General features: G+C 55.3%; 1 protein-coding gene across 9 annotated transcripts in view; it reads left to right on the top strand.

The window, feature by feature from the left end:
- IFT140 (intraflagellar transport 140) overlaps positions 1-13,016 on the top strand; it is a 91,051-nt gene that overhangs the window by 69,954 nt on the left and 8,081 nt on the right. For 8 of the 9 annotated variants that reach the window (XM_087449355.1, XM_087449354.1, XM_087449353.1 and 5 more), the window contains 7 exons: positions 5,932-6,109; positions 6,993-7,183; positions 8,027-8,122; positions 8,469-8,601; positions 8,688-8,831; positions 9,753-9,881; positions 9,998-10,180. In XM_087449355.1, the coding sequence (XP_087305481.1) occupies positions 5,932-6,109; positions 6,993-7,183; positions 8,027-8,122; positions 8,469-8,601; positions 8,688-8,831; positions 9,753-9,881; positions 9,998-10,180 (1,054 nt within the window). Of the gene's footprint in view, positions 1-5,931; positions 6,110-6,992; positions 7,184-8,026; positions 8,123-8,468; positions 8,602-8,687; positions 8,832-9,752; positions 9,882-9,997; positions 10,181-10,361; positions 10,444-13,016 lie in introns of all 9 variants that reach the window. The other variant, XM_087449360.1, reaches the window with a different exon arrangement.

The following is a 13,016-nucleotide window of genomic DNA, read 5'->3' as shown; positions in this document are numbered from 1 at the left end:
AATAAAAAGGCACACATGTACCACATCATGGACACACATGCCCAAGACATTGTGCGGTTTTTCACTCCTCGGGCTCTGTGTAGGAATAGCATCTTGACTGTTGTCTGTTTTCACGTGCTGCCCCATCGTCATCGCCGTGCACCCCAAGGTGTAGGGACGAGCAACCTCATTGACAGGAGAGGAAGTTGAGGCTCAGAGAGGTCACACAGCCTGCCCAAGTCACAGAAATGATGAAATGACCTCATAGTCTGAAGAGCCCTCTGGGAACTGGTCTACTCTCGGCCCTCTCCACATCAATGCCTGGGCAGTGGCGCACCACTCTTCTCCAGCTCCTGAAGCTCCAGAGTGTTTCCGGCCTGTGTGGACACCAAGCAGGCAAGCAGGGCTCCGGCCGGCCCTGGGAGCTCCAGGCCCATTGCTATGGATCACCGTCTGCAGGGGTCCTGCACTGCTGCAGCAGGCGAGGCTCCCGCCGCCGGGGTCACGTTCCCCAAAGGCAGGGGGTCGTTGGAGAATCGTGGGTCCTGAGAAACGTCTGTCCGTCAGTTCCCTGGGGATTTTACCTATTTTAGGATTTTTTCCTACCAGAGTTCCTAGCAGACATATCAGCTGAGTTCCTTCCACTTTCCCTTTCCTTGGCTCGTGCCAGAAGAAGAGCTGCTGTCCCACTCTCCTGTCCCTTGCTCTGCCTCCCTGTGGTCACATTCTCCCAACAGGGCTGCATGGGGGGAGGGGCCAGTATCCTGTCTCCCTCCCCGCACCTCGCTTGGAAGACCCTGTGGAGCATCCTGTCGTCCCGCACACGCACCTTCTCTGAGGAGGACTAGGGCGAGTGCTTCAAGCACTCAGCGTTCCTAAGCACACCATGCAGTAGATCGCCTCGAAAAGGAAGTTTTCCCAAAAGTTTCCCGTAGAAGAGGATCGATTTCCCTCCTTATTTATTTAAATCACTTTCCTTAGGTAGTCTCTAAGTGGCTGATTTCCGATAAGAAGCAAGCACAGGGTTTCAGAAAGTGGATACCTGCTTTACTTGTCAGAGGAGCAGTCCCTGGGCAGCTCCATCCAGCTCTTCCCGGGCTGCGCCGGGAGGGAGCCAGGCCACCCAGAGTCCTCGTCCTTACAGTCTCCTGGGGGCACCAGGAAGTCTTTGGGAGTCCCTGTCAGGCCGTCAGGTCCCACACCCCCAGCCATCCCCCTAGATTCCAGCTCGCGGCAGTGGGAAGCTGGGCTGGGGGTGAGGGCGGCAGGCCTGGGAGCAGAATTGAGTTAGGAGTAACCCTGTCCATCCCTGTGACCCTGGGGGGGTCCACCATGGGAGCTGGGCCACGGGCTCCCTGAACCACCCTGAAGCCCCTCCTGTCCTCCTGCGTTCCGGTCTTTGGGCCCATCTCGGGGTCCAGCTGCACTGCCTGCCTGCAGACAAACAGGAGTGTTTGTCTCGGGGCGGAGAAGCGGGATACTGGGCAACAGCGTGTGTGCCGCCTGGTAGGATGTGCGGCTGTTCACCCTCCAGTCACTGCTCTGACTGGGGGTCTCCATGGAGCAGGCCCAGGAAGAGGGCCTCTGGGGCTGATTCCAGCGGCTTCTCAGAGCACAAGCCTTTCCAGATAGTGGGACCGTTTTCAGGCCAGCCCCTTGGCTACCTCTTGTGCCTCTCGGAGCTGATGAGGTGCAGCTGTGAGTGCTGTGCACCGACTCCTGGACGACAGGAAACTCTCAAGACGTGGATGGGGGCCAGGCGTGTGTTTGCTTCTTGGAATTTATGTCGGCTGCACAAACCCCAGAACTCTACACTAGAGGTAAAGCTGCCCACGGAGAGCACGTCAAGAGCTGTGCACGGCGCGGAGACCAGCTGAGGACGCGGCTAGCCCTTTGGGTCTAGACTCTGGTAGTCCTGTGTTCAGCTGGGTGGGGCGGAGCCGGCCTCAGCCCAGCGGGAATGGGGCCTTCCCAGCTTCCGTCTGTTGGCCTGCTGCTGCACTTGCAGTGCCTGCTTTTCTGAGCCCCCGCTTGGCGGAGACTTAATTCCCGGGCTGGAGGGCCATGTGGAAATAGCTGGGCGTTTCAGTGACCTGGTGGACAGAATCCTTCATCGAGTACTCACACACAGCGTGCCCGACGGTTTTAGCCCAGAGAGAAACAACAAAACCAAGTCAAGGTCCCCCGCCCTCAAGAGCAGCTTGATGCTAGCCAGGCAAGCACAGCCGTTGGCATAGGAGAGATACGCAGCCTGGGAAGGGTTCCAAGATACGGTTCCCAGGTTGTTTTTTTTGTTTGTTTGTTTGTTTGAGGAAGATTGGCCCTGCGCTAACATCTGTTGCCAATCTTCCTCTTTTTCTTTTTGTTGTTTCTCTCCCCAGTACATAGCTGTATATCCTAGTTGTAGGTCCTTCTAGTTCTTATGTGGGATGCCACCTGAGCATGGCTTGATGAGCGATGAGTAGGTCCGCGCCTGGGATCTGAACTGCAAAACTGCAGAGGGGAGCGCATGCAGGAATTTAACCCCTACACCACCGGGCCGGCCCCTCCCAACTTGTTTTACACTTGAATTGGATGCAGGTATCAGCCATCCGTTTTCAAGACAAAGCAGAGGGGAGGCGAGGAAGAGGAGACAGAAGAGGCCCCCCCAGCCCTCAGCCACACCCTCACACCTGGTCTCTTAGACCCTCAGGCACAGGATATTTTAAAGAAGATTCCAATCACTTGAAATCATTTGGAAAGAGAATGTAAAGCCCTCAGTCTCACTAGCACCTTGCTCTTCACCCACTTGCGCCACTGCCCTGGGAAGGCTGGGGTGGCTCCAAGCCCCAGACCACCACCCTCTGCCCAGGCTGCCTACGCCTGCTCTGGGGCCGCACCTCGAGAGCATGAGGTGTGTTTAAAAGAACATGGGACAGGGCCGGCCCCGTGGGTTAGCGGTTAAGTGCGCGTGCTCCGCTACTGGCGGCCTGCGTTCGGATCCCGGGTGTATACCTACGCACCGCTTGTCAGGCCATGCTGAGGCCACGTCCCACATACAGCAACTAGAAGGATGTGCAACTATGACATACAACTATCTACTGGGGCTTTGGGGAGAAAAAGGGGGAAAAAAAAGGAGGAGGATTGGCAGTAGATGTTAGCTCAGGGCCGGTCTTCCTCAGCAAAAAGAGGAGGATTGGCATGGATGTTAGCTCAGGGCTGATCTTCCTCCCCCCAAAAAATAAAAGAACATGTGACAGTGGAAGGGTCAAGGAAATGGGAACTCTCTGAGGAGCAGTGATGACTTCCCATCAGTTCTGTACGTGGAAGGAGAGAAGTTGTGTAGAATTGACTAGAAGCTGTGGCTTGAGAACAGAGTGTCCTGAGATTCCAGATGTGACTGCTGGACTCTGTGCTGTCACTAGCTGTTGTTTCTAGAACCAGCAGTATCTTGGAGAGCCCTCATTCACCAGGTCTGAGTCTGCCCCTAAGACCCTAGGGGGCCCAGGGAGACCCCACCTCAGCAGAGGGCGGCATCCCAGCTGCTAACAGACACCTGCTTGCAGACAACTGGCTTTACACCCAAGGGTGCTCCAGCACGCATTTCAACCAGCACCTCAGGATAAGGAGAAACACAAGCTCTGGTTTTCTGCTTATTATGAGGAAGGGAGTTTGAATGCAGAGAATGTGGTTTCTTGCCTGAAGTGCCAGGTGCATGAGGGGCAGAAGGGGCCTGACTCGACTGAGCTGCAGCCTCGCTGAGTGGGGCTTCTAAGGCTTCTGCTCTCTCAGCCAGTTAATGATTTGAACTCGGAAGCCAAAGGTCTCCTTGAGAAAGAAGGGGATGGTCTTGCACAGTGGCCTTGAGGTATCATGAAGTGCACCAGCAGCTTGTGTCCCAGAAATCACTTACTGGTCTATGCTCCTCCGCCCTGTGGGAAGCCCCAGTGTGAGGTCATCAAAGGGGATTGAGCCTGACAGACAAGCACAGTGCCGCGCGGCCCCTCTCCTAGGCCTTACTCCCTTCAGGCCGTGGCCACCTGGGGCCAGTTGTGGCTAAAGTACTCGAGTCACCCCTGCACTTTCATCCCCCCCTCAGTAGCTATATCTAGCAAATTAAAAAAAGTTCTAGCAGGTCCCAGGTAAAGTCAAAAATACACAGAAGGATATGTTTGCTTGTGGGAAAGGGCACCTGTATGTGCAGCATCCTGACCACAGACGCCCACAGTGAGTCCATCCCGCTGGACCAACGCCCGCCTCAGTCCTGTGCTTCCCCTCTCAGGAGCTGCTTTCACCCCCATTTTCCGTCCATGTCGGGGAACCTGAGGTGAGGGTCGTCTGCCCCCGCACTCAGCCGTGGCCCACAGTGGGACGGAGCCCCACCTTCCCCATCCATCTTTGGGCTCTTCACAGGCAAGGCCGTCAGGAAGGTGCCCCAGCATGGAGTGGACAAGCCTGGCCCTGAGCGCCGGAGCATCCCCTCACTCCCCAGGATAGCAAGCCATGCTCTGGGAGGCAGCTCGTCCTGGGCCCTTGAGCAGAGTCCCCTAAATCCCTCTAGGACTTCTGGGCCAGGTGGGGAGCCGCAGACCCAGCCCTTCTCCCCCAGGGGCTGCCCTGGCTTCATCTGGGGGGCCTCAGATGGAGCAGCCATGAAGGTGAGGGGAGGGGCCTGGCCCCCAGACTCACAAGGCCATTTCCTTGGGGTTTTCTGTGTGTGAGTGTGCCCATGAGCATGTGTACCTGTGCCTGAGTGTCTGGAAGCGGGTACAAGCATGTCTTGATAGGAAGAAGTCTGCGTGGTGGATGAGATGGTGCAGAAGCACACTTGTTTCTTTTGCCTTTGCTGCGTGGGGCTCACGCCCAGCTGTTTGATTGGAAAGGGCCTCAGTGTAAGCTCAGGGTGGGCTGTGCCTGGCAGTAGGCCCACGGACCACCCCAGGAGGATGGGCCAGAGAGTGTTCCTCCGCCCATCCCCCTGCCAGGATGCTTGAGTTTTGTTGAGCACCGTTTCTGAGGGGTGGCCGTCCCAGGTCCGAGGTCATTTCCAGCTGATCAGCCAAGTGGGGTGGGGCAGGAGCCCAAGGTCAGCGTCAGAGGGAAAGAACATGCTAGAAACCTTACAGCGTAGAAAGAAGACCCCGTGCCCGCTGAGCCTTTGCTCTGGCGGGGCTGGCCCACGGGTGCATCCTGATCTGCTCACTGGAGCTGCATGAAACACCATGGGACTCGTGGGGACAAGAGGAGAACAGGAGGCCTGGGGATCTGCAGGACAGCTCGTGGGGCCAGCCCCTCAGCTTGGTCTGCGGGCCCACCGGGACCCTGCACTGGGTGTCATGCTCTCCGCAACCAGGGTTGGCACCCCACGTCCCACTTCCCCAGACTCAGTGCTCCTGAGGGAGATGCTGGGACACTCCAAGACCCCTGCTCCTCCGCTGCTGCTGCCAGTGGAGTGAGAGCTCCCCCACTGGAGGGCAGCCGACTAGGGGCTCAGCTCTGGGGACGGAGGTGCTATCCTTGACCCACCCGTGGGTGTGGCGACAAGAAGCCAGTGTGCCAAGCAGATGGACTGACTGAAGCTGGGGAAAGGGTGAGAGCTGGGCAGCCTGCACGGAAAACCCTTCATCTCCTAACAGGACCCCGTCCCCATCGATGCAGGAAATGTGGGAGGGAACCTGGTGTCGGGAGGGGGGGTCCCCAGGCCCCTTGGGGGCTGGGAGCTGAGGGAAGCAGCGCACCAGCCACAGGACCCAGGGAACACGTATGTCTTGCTTGTTTTCTTCTTGGGGAGGGCATGTGGTCCCTGGTTTGCTGTGTTGCTCTGCAGGTGAAGCCTGTTGGGCTCCCAGACGTCCCCTCTTGGTGGACCATACATGTCTGGCCTGGGTCCCCCTCTGCTCTCTGGCATTCATCTTGGTGGGGCCTGAGGCGCAGGGCTGGAAGCTAACGCAGCTGCTGTGTCCTCTGCTGCAGCGAGGCTGTCTGGGAGAACATGGCGCGCATGTGCGTGAAGACCCAGCGGCTGGACGTCGCCAAGGTGTGCCTGGGGAACATGGGCCATGCACGCGGAGCCCGAGCACTGCGGGAGGCTGAGCAGGAGCCAGAGCTGGAGGCCAGGGTGGCCATGCTGGCCATACAGCTGGGCATGCTGGTGAGTGGAGACTGCCCCGGAACAGGCAGGCGGGCAGACGGGGTGGCAGGGAAGGGCCCTGGACTTGCAGCCGAGACGGTGCTCCTGGGCTAGGGGCTGGTGCGGAACCCTGAGAGGATGGGCAGGGCCACTGCTGGCTTTCTGGGGGGCCTGCTCAGGGCGGGAGGCCAAGGCATGTGCTTGTCCGGGCCATTCGGTTGCAGGGAACAGAAATCCCCTCAAAGTAGCTTAAGCCAAAAAGAGGGGCCTCTCTCTGCAGGGTTTTCTCCCTGTCTCCTGCCCATCCTATCCTTGACAGGACCCAGAGCCCAGAGAGATTGATGGAACTCTCAGGAGGCAGAGGCTGAGGGGCTGGGCACAGCTCAGATGGCTGCTGCCATCTGGGGGCGGTCGGGGGCAGACCCTCTGAGAGGAGGGCTGGGGGGCAGGTGGACACCCATGCGCCTGCCTCGTGGCGGGACTGAACACACCTGCGTGGTCCTTGGCCCCGTCCACAGGATGAGCGCGGGCCGCTCTGAGGGCCTTGCGGCAGGGGCGGATCTCCTCCCTCGTGGCACACAGGGACGGCCCCACGAGAGACAGGTCTGGGTCGGGGTCAGACCTTCCTGGCTGATGTATAAGTCTCACTTTCTCTAGCGTGGGACGGGAATGCCATATTGGCGTGTGGCGTTTGTCTTGAACATGTCCACACGTTCTAAAGTGTCCATCTGTTCTAGTGTGTGCTGTGCGTCTTTGTCATGGGCTGGTTGATGGCAAGGCCACTCTGCCCGCCCCCTGCCACAAGCTTCTCAGCACAGGTGGTGCCCACGGTGGGTCTTCTGGTGACTGTCAGCTCCTTTCCCAGAGCAGTGACTGTGCTAATGTGCTCTCTTTTTCTCTTCAGGAGGATGCAGAGCAGCTGTACAAGAAATGTAAGCGCTATGACCTTCTGAACAAGCTCTACCAGGCCTCTGACCAGTGGCAGAAAGCCATGGAAGTCGCCGAGCTCCACGACCGCATCCATCTGCGCACCACCTACTACAATTACGCCAAGCACCTGGAGGCCAGCGCCGACTGCAGCCTGGCTCTCAATTAGTGAGCGAGGGGCTGGGCAAGGGGTGCATGGGGCCATAGAAGATGGTGGGCTGTGAAGGACACGTGGAGGGCATGTGGGGCTGTGGAGGATGTGTGGGACCATGGAGCACGTGGGCTGTGGAGGACACATGGGGCATGTGGGCCATGGAAGGTGCATGGGTATGTGGGGTATGTGGTGTGTGGGGGGGCGCGTAGGGCACGTGGAGAGTGTGTGGGGCCTGTGTGTCCTGTAGAGGGTGCGTGAGGATGTGTGAGGAGGATGCGCGTGGTGCGTGGAGCCTCTTCTGGACTCACTCTTGGATGGGCTTATGTTGCCTCTCGCTTTTTGCTCTGCCCCAGGGAGGTGGCCATAGAGGTTCTCAAAGGAAGATTCTAGACTGAGGCACCGTCTCATCTCAGCACAGGCTGTGCGTGACCTTCTCGGTGGGAGGCTTTCAGGGGGAGTTTGAGTTCTGTAGTTTTAGGAGAACCTTGGAGACAGGGCTACCCCTCCAGCCCAGCACGGCTCCAGGTCTCCAGGCGCATTAAGGAACGCCCCCTCAGCGGCCTAGAGCTGGCTGGTTGCGTGCTGCCACAGCACTGACAGGCTGGGTGCCACCTGTGGCAGTGCTAGTGGTGGTGCCTGGGGGCCTGACCACAGCTGAGCCCTCTCCAGGGCAGGAGCCCTTCCTACTCGGGTCCGTGCAGGCCCGTGAGCAGTGAGGAAGCCCCGCTGCCTCCTGACAGCGGGTCCGTAGGCCGCAGAGCTGCAAGCGGGGGAGCCACAGCTCCAGCCTGTTGCCACTTGGTCGTCACCCGGGGCTGGGACCGTGGGAACAAGTGGCTCCTCCTCTTTTCTCGCAGCTACGAGAAGTCAGACACTCACTGCTTCGAGGTGCCCAGGATGCTCTCAGAGGACCTGCACTCTCTGGAGCTCTACATCAATAAGATGAAGGACGAGTGAGTGGCCTCCACTGGACGTGGAGGTGCTGGCAGGTGGAGGCTGGCTTTGCCTGTGGTGCCCAGGGACCTGCTCGGGGGACCTCCTTCCTGAGGTTCATATGTGAGAGGGTGAAGCATCCTCTTGGTTTCTAAGAGCTGGTCCCCAGGACTTGAGGCAGGGGGCTTTCCCGCTGGATGAGATTCCTTCAGACCCTGGGGACCTCACTCTTGGCCTCGTCCACACAGCTTCCACATCCCCTGGCTGCTGGGCACGTGAAGTGCACTCTGAGGGGGGCGTTTGGGACCCAGGGGCTCACTTCCAGCAGGAGTGGAGACCTGAGGGAGAGCTCAGGGTTCCTTGCAGGACTCTGTGGAGGTGGTGGGCCCAGTACCTGGAGAGCCAAGCAGAGATGGAGGCTGCACTGCACTACTACGAGCTGGCACGGGACTACTTCTCCCTGGTCCGCATTTACTGCTTCCAGGGCAACATTCAGAAGGTAGGAGCAGTCTCGTGGGAGTCAGGCCTGCTCGGCGGAGTGTGGGGCAGACAAGAGTCCCGGGGGTTTCTCTGGTGTCTTTCTAGGCCGCTGAAATAGCCAACGAGACAGGAAACTGGGCTGCGTCGTACCATCTGGCCCGCCACTACGAGAGCCAGGAGGAGGTGAGGCAGGCGGTGCACTTCTACACGCGGGCGCAGGCCTTCAACAACGCCATCCGCCTGTGCAAGGTAGGCAGGGCTGCCGCGGACCAGCTGCAGGGGCAGCAGAAGGGAGGCATGCAGCCTCTGACAGTTCAACCCGGACAGGTGGAACGTGGTGCTTTGTCGCTGTTTCCCACATTCTGTTAAGAGAGCTTCAAACAGGGGCCGGCCCCGTGGCGTAGCGGTTAAGTTCGCACGCTCCACTTCGGCAGCCAGGGGTTCGCAGGTTCGGATCCTGGGTGCACACTGATGCACTGCTTGTCAAGCCATGCTGTGGCGGTGTCCCATATAAAGTGGAGGAAGATGGGCACAGATGTTAGCCCAGGGCCAGTCTTCCTCAGCAAAAAGAAGAGGATTGGCATGGATGTTAGCTCAGGGCTGATCTTCCTCATGCACACACACACAAAAAAGACAGCTTCGAACAGCAAAGTGAGAGAATTGTATCGTGGGTATCATATCCTTGACCTGGGCTGGTTTCTACCACTCGTGCCTCACTCTGTGTGCATCTCTGCCCCTCCTTCCACCCATTTCATCCTCCCTGACGGGCTTTTTGAAGCGCTGAGTCGTCACTGTGATGTCTCCTAGTATCTAGGGCTCCTGAGTGAGCAGCGACACTGGCTTATTGCTTATGGCCGTGTAAATAGCAGACCTTCATAGAAGTTGTTTGATGTTCTATATCCATAAAAATGTTCCAACCCAGGGTGTCACTTCGGAAAAATCCAAAATGTGGAGAGCCCTCACGTCAGATAGTTTTCCATGATGTTCTGTATAATAGAAAAAAAGGAAGCCTCTGAAAATTCTGGTACACAAACCTGGTAAGACATGAGGGCAGTCATTAGAAACCAGGATCATGTCCACCAGCAGCATGTCAAAACAAGGGAGGTGGGCCCCACGGCACCGTTCACAGACCTGAGCCGGAACCCCTGAGCGCAGCCTCCCTCCCTGCAGGAGAACGGCCTGGACGACCAGCTCATGAACTTGGCCCTGCTGAGCTCTCCCGAGGACATGATTGAGGCAGCACGCTACTACGAGGAGAAGGGCGAGCAGATGGACAGGGCAGTCATGCTGTACCACAAGGTGAGGGGCTGGCCCTGCCTGGATCCGAGGGGACTTGCCTGTGCTCAAGGGAACCACTGGGGTGTTCTTGGGCCCTGGGGCTGGGGTGGCTGCTCAGAGTTCCCTGCTGCCCACAGGCTGGCCACTTCTCCAAGGCCCTGGAGCTGGCCTTCACCACCCAGCAGTTTGTGGCCCTGCAGCTCATAGCGGAGGACCTAGACGAGAAGTCGGACCCGGCCTTGCTGGCCCGCTGCTCTGACTTCTTCCTTGAGCACAGTCAGTACGAGAAGGCGGTGGAGCTGCTGCTGGCCGCCAAGAAGGTAAGGGGTCTGTGGAGTCCCCACTTGGAACACACTCGGGCACCAAAGCCCCAGGGTCGCCTTTTCTACAGACACGGTGGATGTGGCTTTTCTGTCTCTTGTGGGACGATCTCACAAGGAAAGCTGCAGCCCTGGCCTGCCCTAGGGGTGAAGGGTGCTGAGAACAAGCTCATCTTTACAGCCCACCCCGGTAGACTGGCTGCCCATTTCACCGATGTCTTCAACTTACAACCAGGGAACTGCACTCATCGTTTGTGTGTGTGGTAAAGTACACGTAACATAAAATTTACCATCTTAGCTGTTTTTTAAGTGTACAGCTCAGTAGTGTTAAGTACATTCACATTTTCGTGCAACCAACCTCCAGAACTCTTTTCGTCTTGCAAAACTAAAACTCTGTCCCCACTAAACAACAACTCCCCATCCCCCTCTCCCAGCCCCTGGCACCCACCCTTCTACTTTCTGTCTCTATGAGTTTGATGACTCTGGGGACCTGACTGCCTTATTTCACTCAGCTTATTGAGGACTCGGCGTGATGTCCTTAAGGTCGGTCCATGTTGTAGCAGGTGTCAGAATTTCCTGCCTATTTAAGACTGAATAATAGTCCATTGTACATACAGGTCACATTTTGCTTACCATTCATCCATAGATGGACACTTGGGTTGCTTCTGCCTTTTGACTATTGTGAATAATGCTATTATGATCATGAGTGTACAGCTCTCTTTGAGACTCTGCTTTCAATTCTTTTGGGTATCTACCCAGAAATGGAATTGCTGGATCATATGGTAACCCTGTTTAATCTTTTGATGAACCTCCACACTGTTTCCACAGCAGCTGAACCATTTTACATTCCCACCAACAGTGCACAACGGTCCCAATTTCTCCACATCCTTGCTAACACTTGCTATTTTCTAGTTTTTGATGGTAGCCATCCTAATGGGTATGTGCACTAATCTTTTTTAAGTAGAAAAATTACTCTTGATAGAAACTGAATGGAGATATAGAAAATTGTTAATCACACAAAATCAGCTGTCCACATTGAAAGATCTTTCCTCTTGCAGCCAGAATTGTGCTTGCAGCTTAGTCTCTCCCTCCTGAGTGATATCAGAATTCTTGCACAAATGAAGAGGCACACACCATGTTTTTGGTTAGAGGACCCAGCACACACACATGTGGATCCTCCATAAGGCAGTCTCAGACTTAATCTGACCCCAGGAAAAATGCCACAGGGCTTTCTTTGACTAGATAAATGGATTCTCTGCTTTCACGGTGAAAACCAGATAAGTCAGAATAGCCAGGAAAAATCTGGAAAGAAGACTGGTAAGAGGTAATTAAATCTTCCATATCATAAAATATATCCTACCTAGAATGATTGGGGTCCAGTACATGATCAAGCTTACAGATCAGTGGAAAATATTAGAAAATCCAGAAGTAGAGCCATCCACATAAGTACATTTAGTCTGTGGTGTAGGAGCGCTTCACAGCAGTGGGCAGAAGATGAACCCTTCAGGCCGGCCCTGTGGCTTGGTGGTTAAGTGCACGCGCTGCGATGCTGGTGGCCCGGGTTCGGATCCCGGGTGCGCATCGAGGCACCACTTCTCTGTCCAGCCTGAGGCCGAGTCCCACATACAGCAACTAGAAGGATGTGCAGCTGTGACATACAACTATCTACTGGGGCTTTGGGGGCAAAAAATAAATAAAATCTTTAAAAAAAAAAAAAAAAAAAAAAAAGAAGATGAACCCTTCAGTACATGGGGACAAGACAACCAGGTGGTAGCCACTTGGGAAAGAAAAAGTTAAATCCTACTCACCTCCTCCGTCTCAGTAAATGCCAGATAGGTCAAAACTTTTGGCATAACAGTGAAAGAGCAGCAGTTCCATCAGAACCTGTGGCATGTCTTCTTGTACGGTCTTAAAAGGAGGAAGATGTTTTCTAAGTCTGATTCAAAACCCAAAAGCCATAGTGGGAAAGACTTGATCAATTCGACCAAATACAAATTTGAAAATAGTGCATGGAGAAAACACCATAAACAAAACAAAGATAAATAATGAAATAGGAAAAAATCTATTCTACCTATATCCCAAAAGGCTAATTTTCTTAATCTGTATAGAGTTCCTATAAACTAATAAGAAATTTACCAACAACTCAAAAGGAAAAGACAAAGAATATGGACAGTTTATTTAAAAAAGAAATATGGTGGTTCCTGAAGGTCATATACTTAGCCTCCTTCATAACAAGAGAAATACGGATCCAAACTCTAGGAGATTCCAGTTTTCATGAAGTAGGCTAGTAAAAGTGCAAAGGTTAGAAAACCCAGTAGACTGTCATGGAAACAGATGTCCTCAGGCTGTGGGTGGGGACACAGCAGTCACCAGTCACAAGTCTTCCTCGACCCAGCGCTTTCTGTCCTTGGAATTCATCCTAACCACACGTTTATACACATGTGAGTGGCAGATGCACAAGCGCTGGACCAGCAAAAGATTGTTGGCAGGGCAAGTTAAATAATCGGTGGTTATGTCAAAAAGCACGTGCAGCTCCTTGTATACTGAGACAGGGTCATCTCCAAGACATCATTCTTTTTTTCCCCAAGACATATTTTTATTCTTTTTTTTTTTTGTGAGGAAGATCAGCCCTGACCTAACATCCATGCCAATCCTCCTCTTTTTGCTGAGGAAGACTGGCCCTGGGCTAACATCCATGCCTATCTTCCTCCACTTTATATAGGACGACGCCACAGCATGGGTTGACAAGCGGTGCGTTGGTGCGTGCCCAGGATCCGAACCCTGGGCCGCTGCAGGAGAGCGCGTGCACTTAACCATTATGCCATGGGGCTGGCCC

This window comes from Ceratotherium simum, chromosome 26 (assembly GCF_057802395.1).
Source record: "Ceratotherium simum simum isolate JZ-2026a chromosome 26, ASM5780239v1, whole genome shotgun sequence".
In the NCBI taxonomy this organism is placed as follows: Eukaryota; Metazoa; Chordata; class Mammalia; order Perissodactyla; family Rhinocerotidae; genus Ceratotherium; species Ceratotherium simum.
This window is presented reverse-complemented; position numbering and strand designations above follow the sequence as displayed.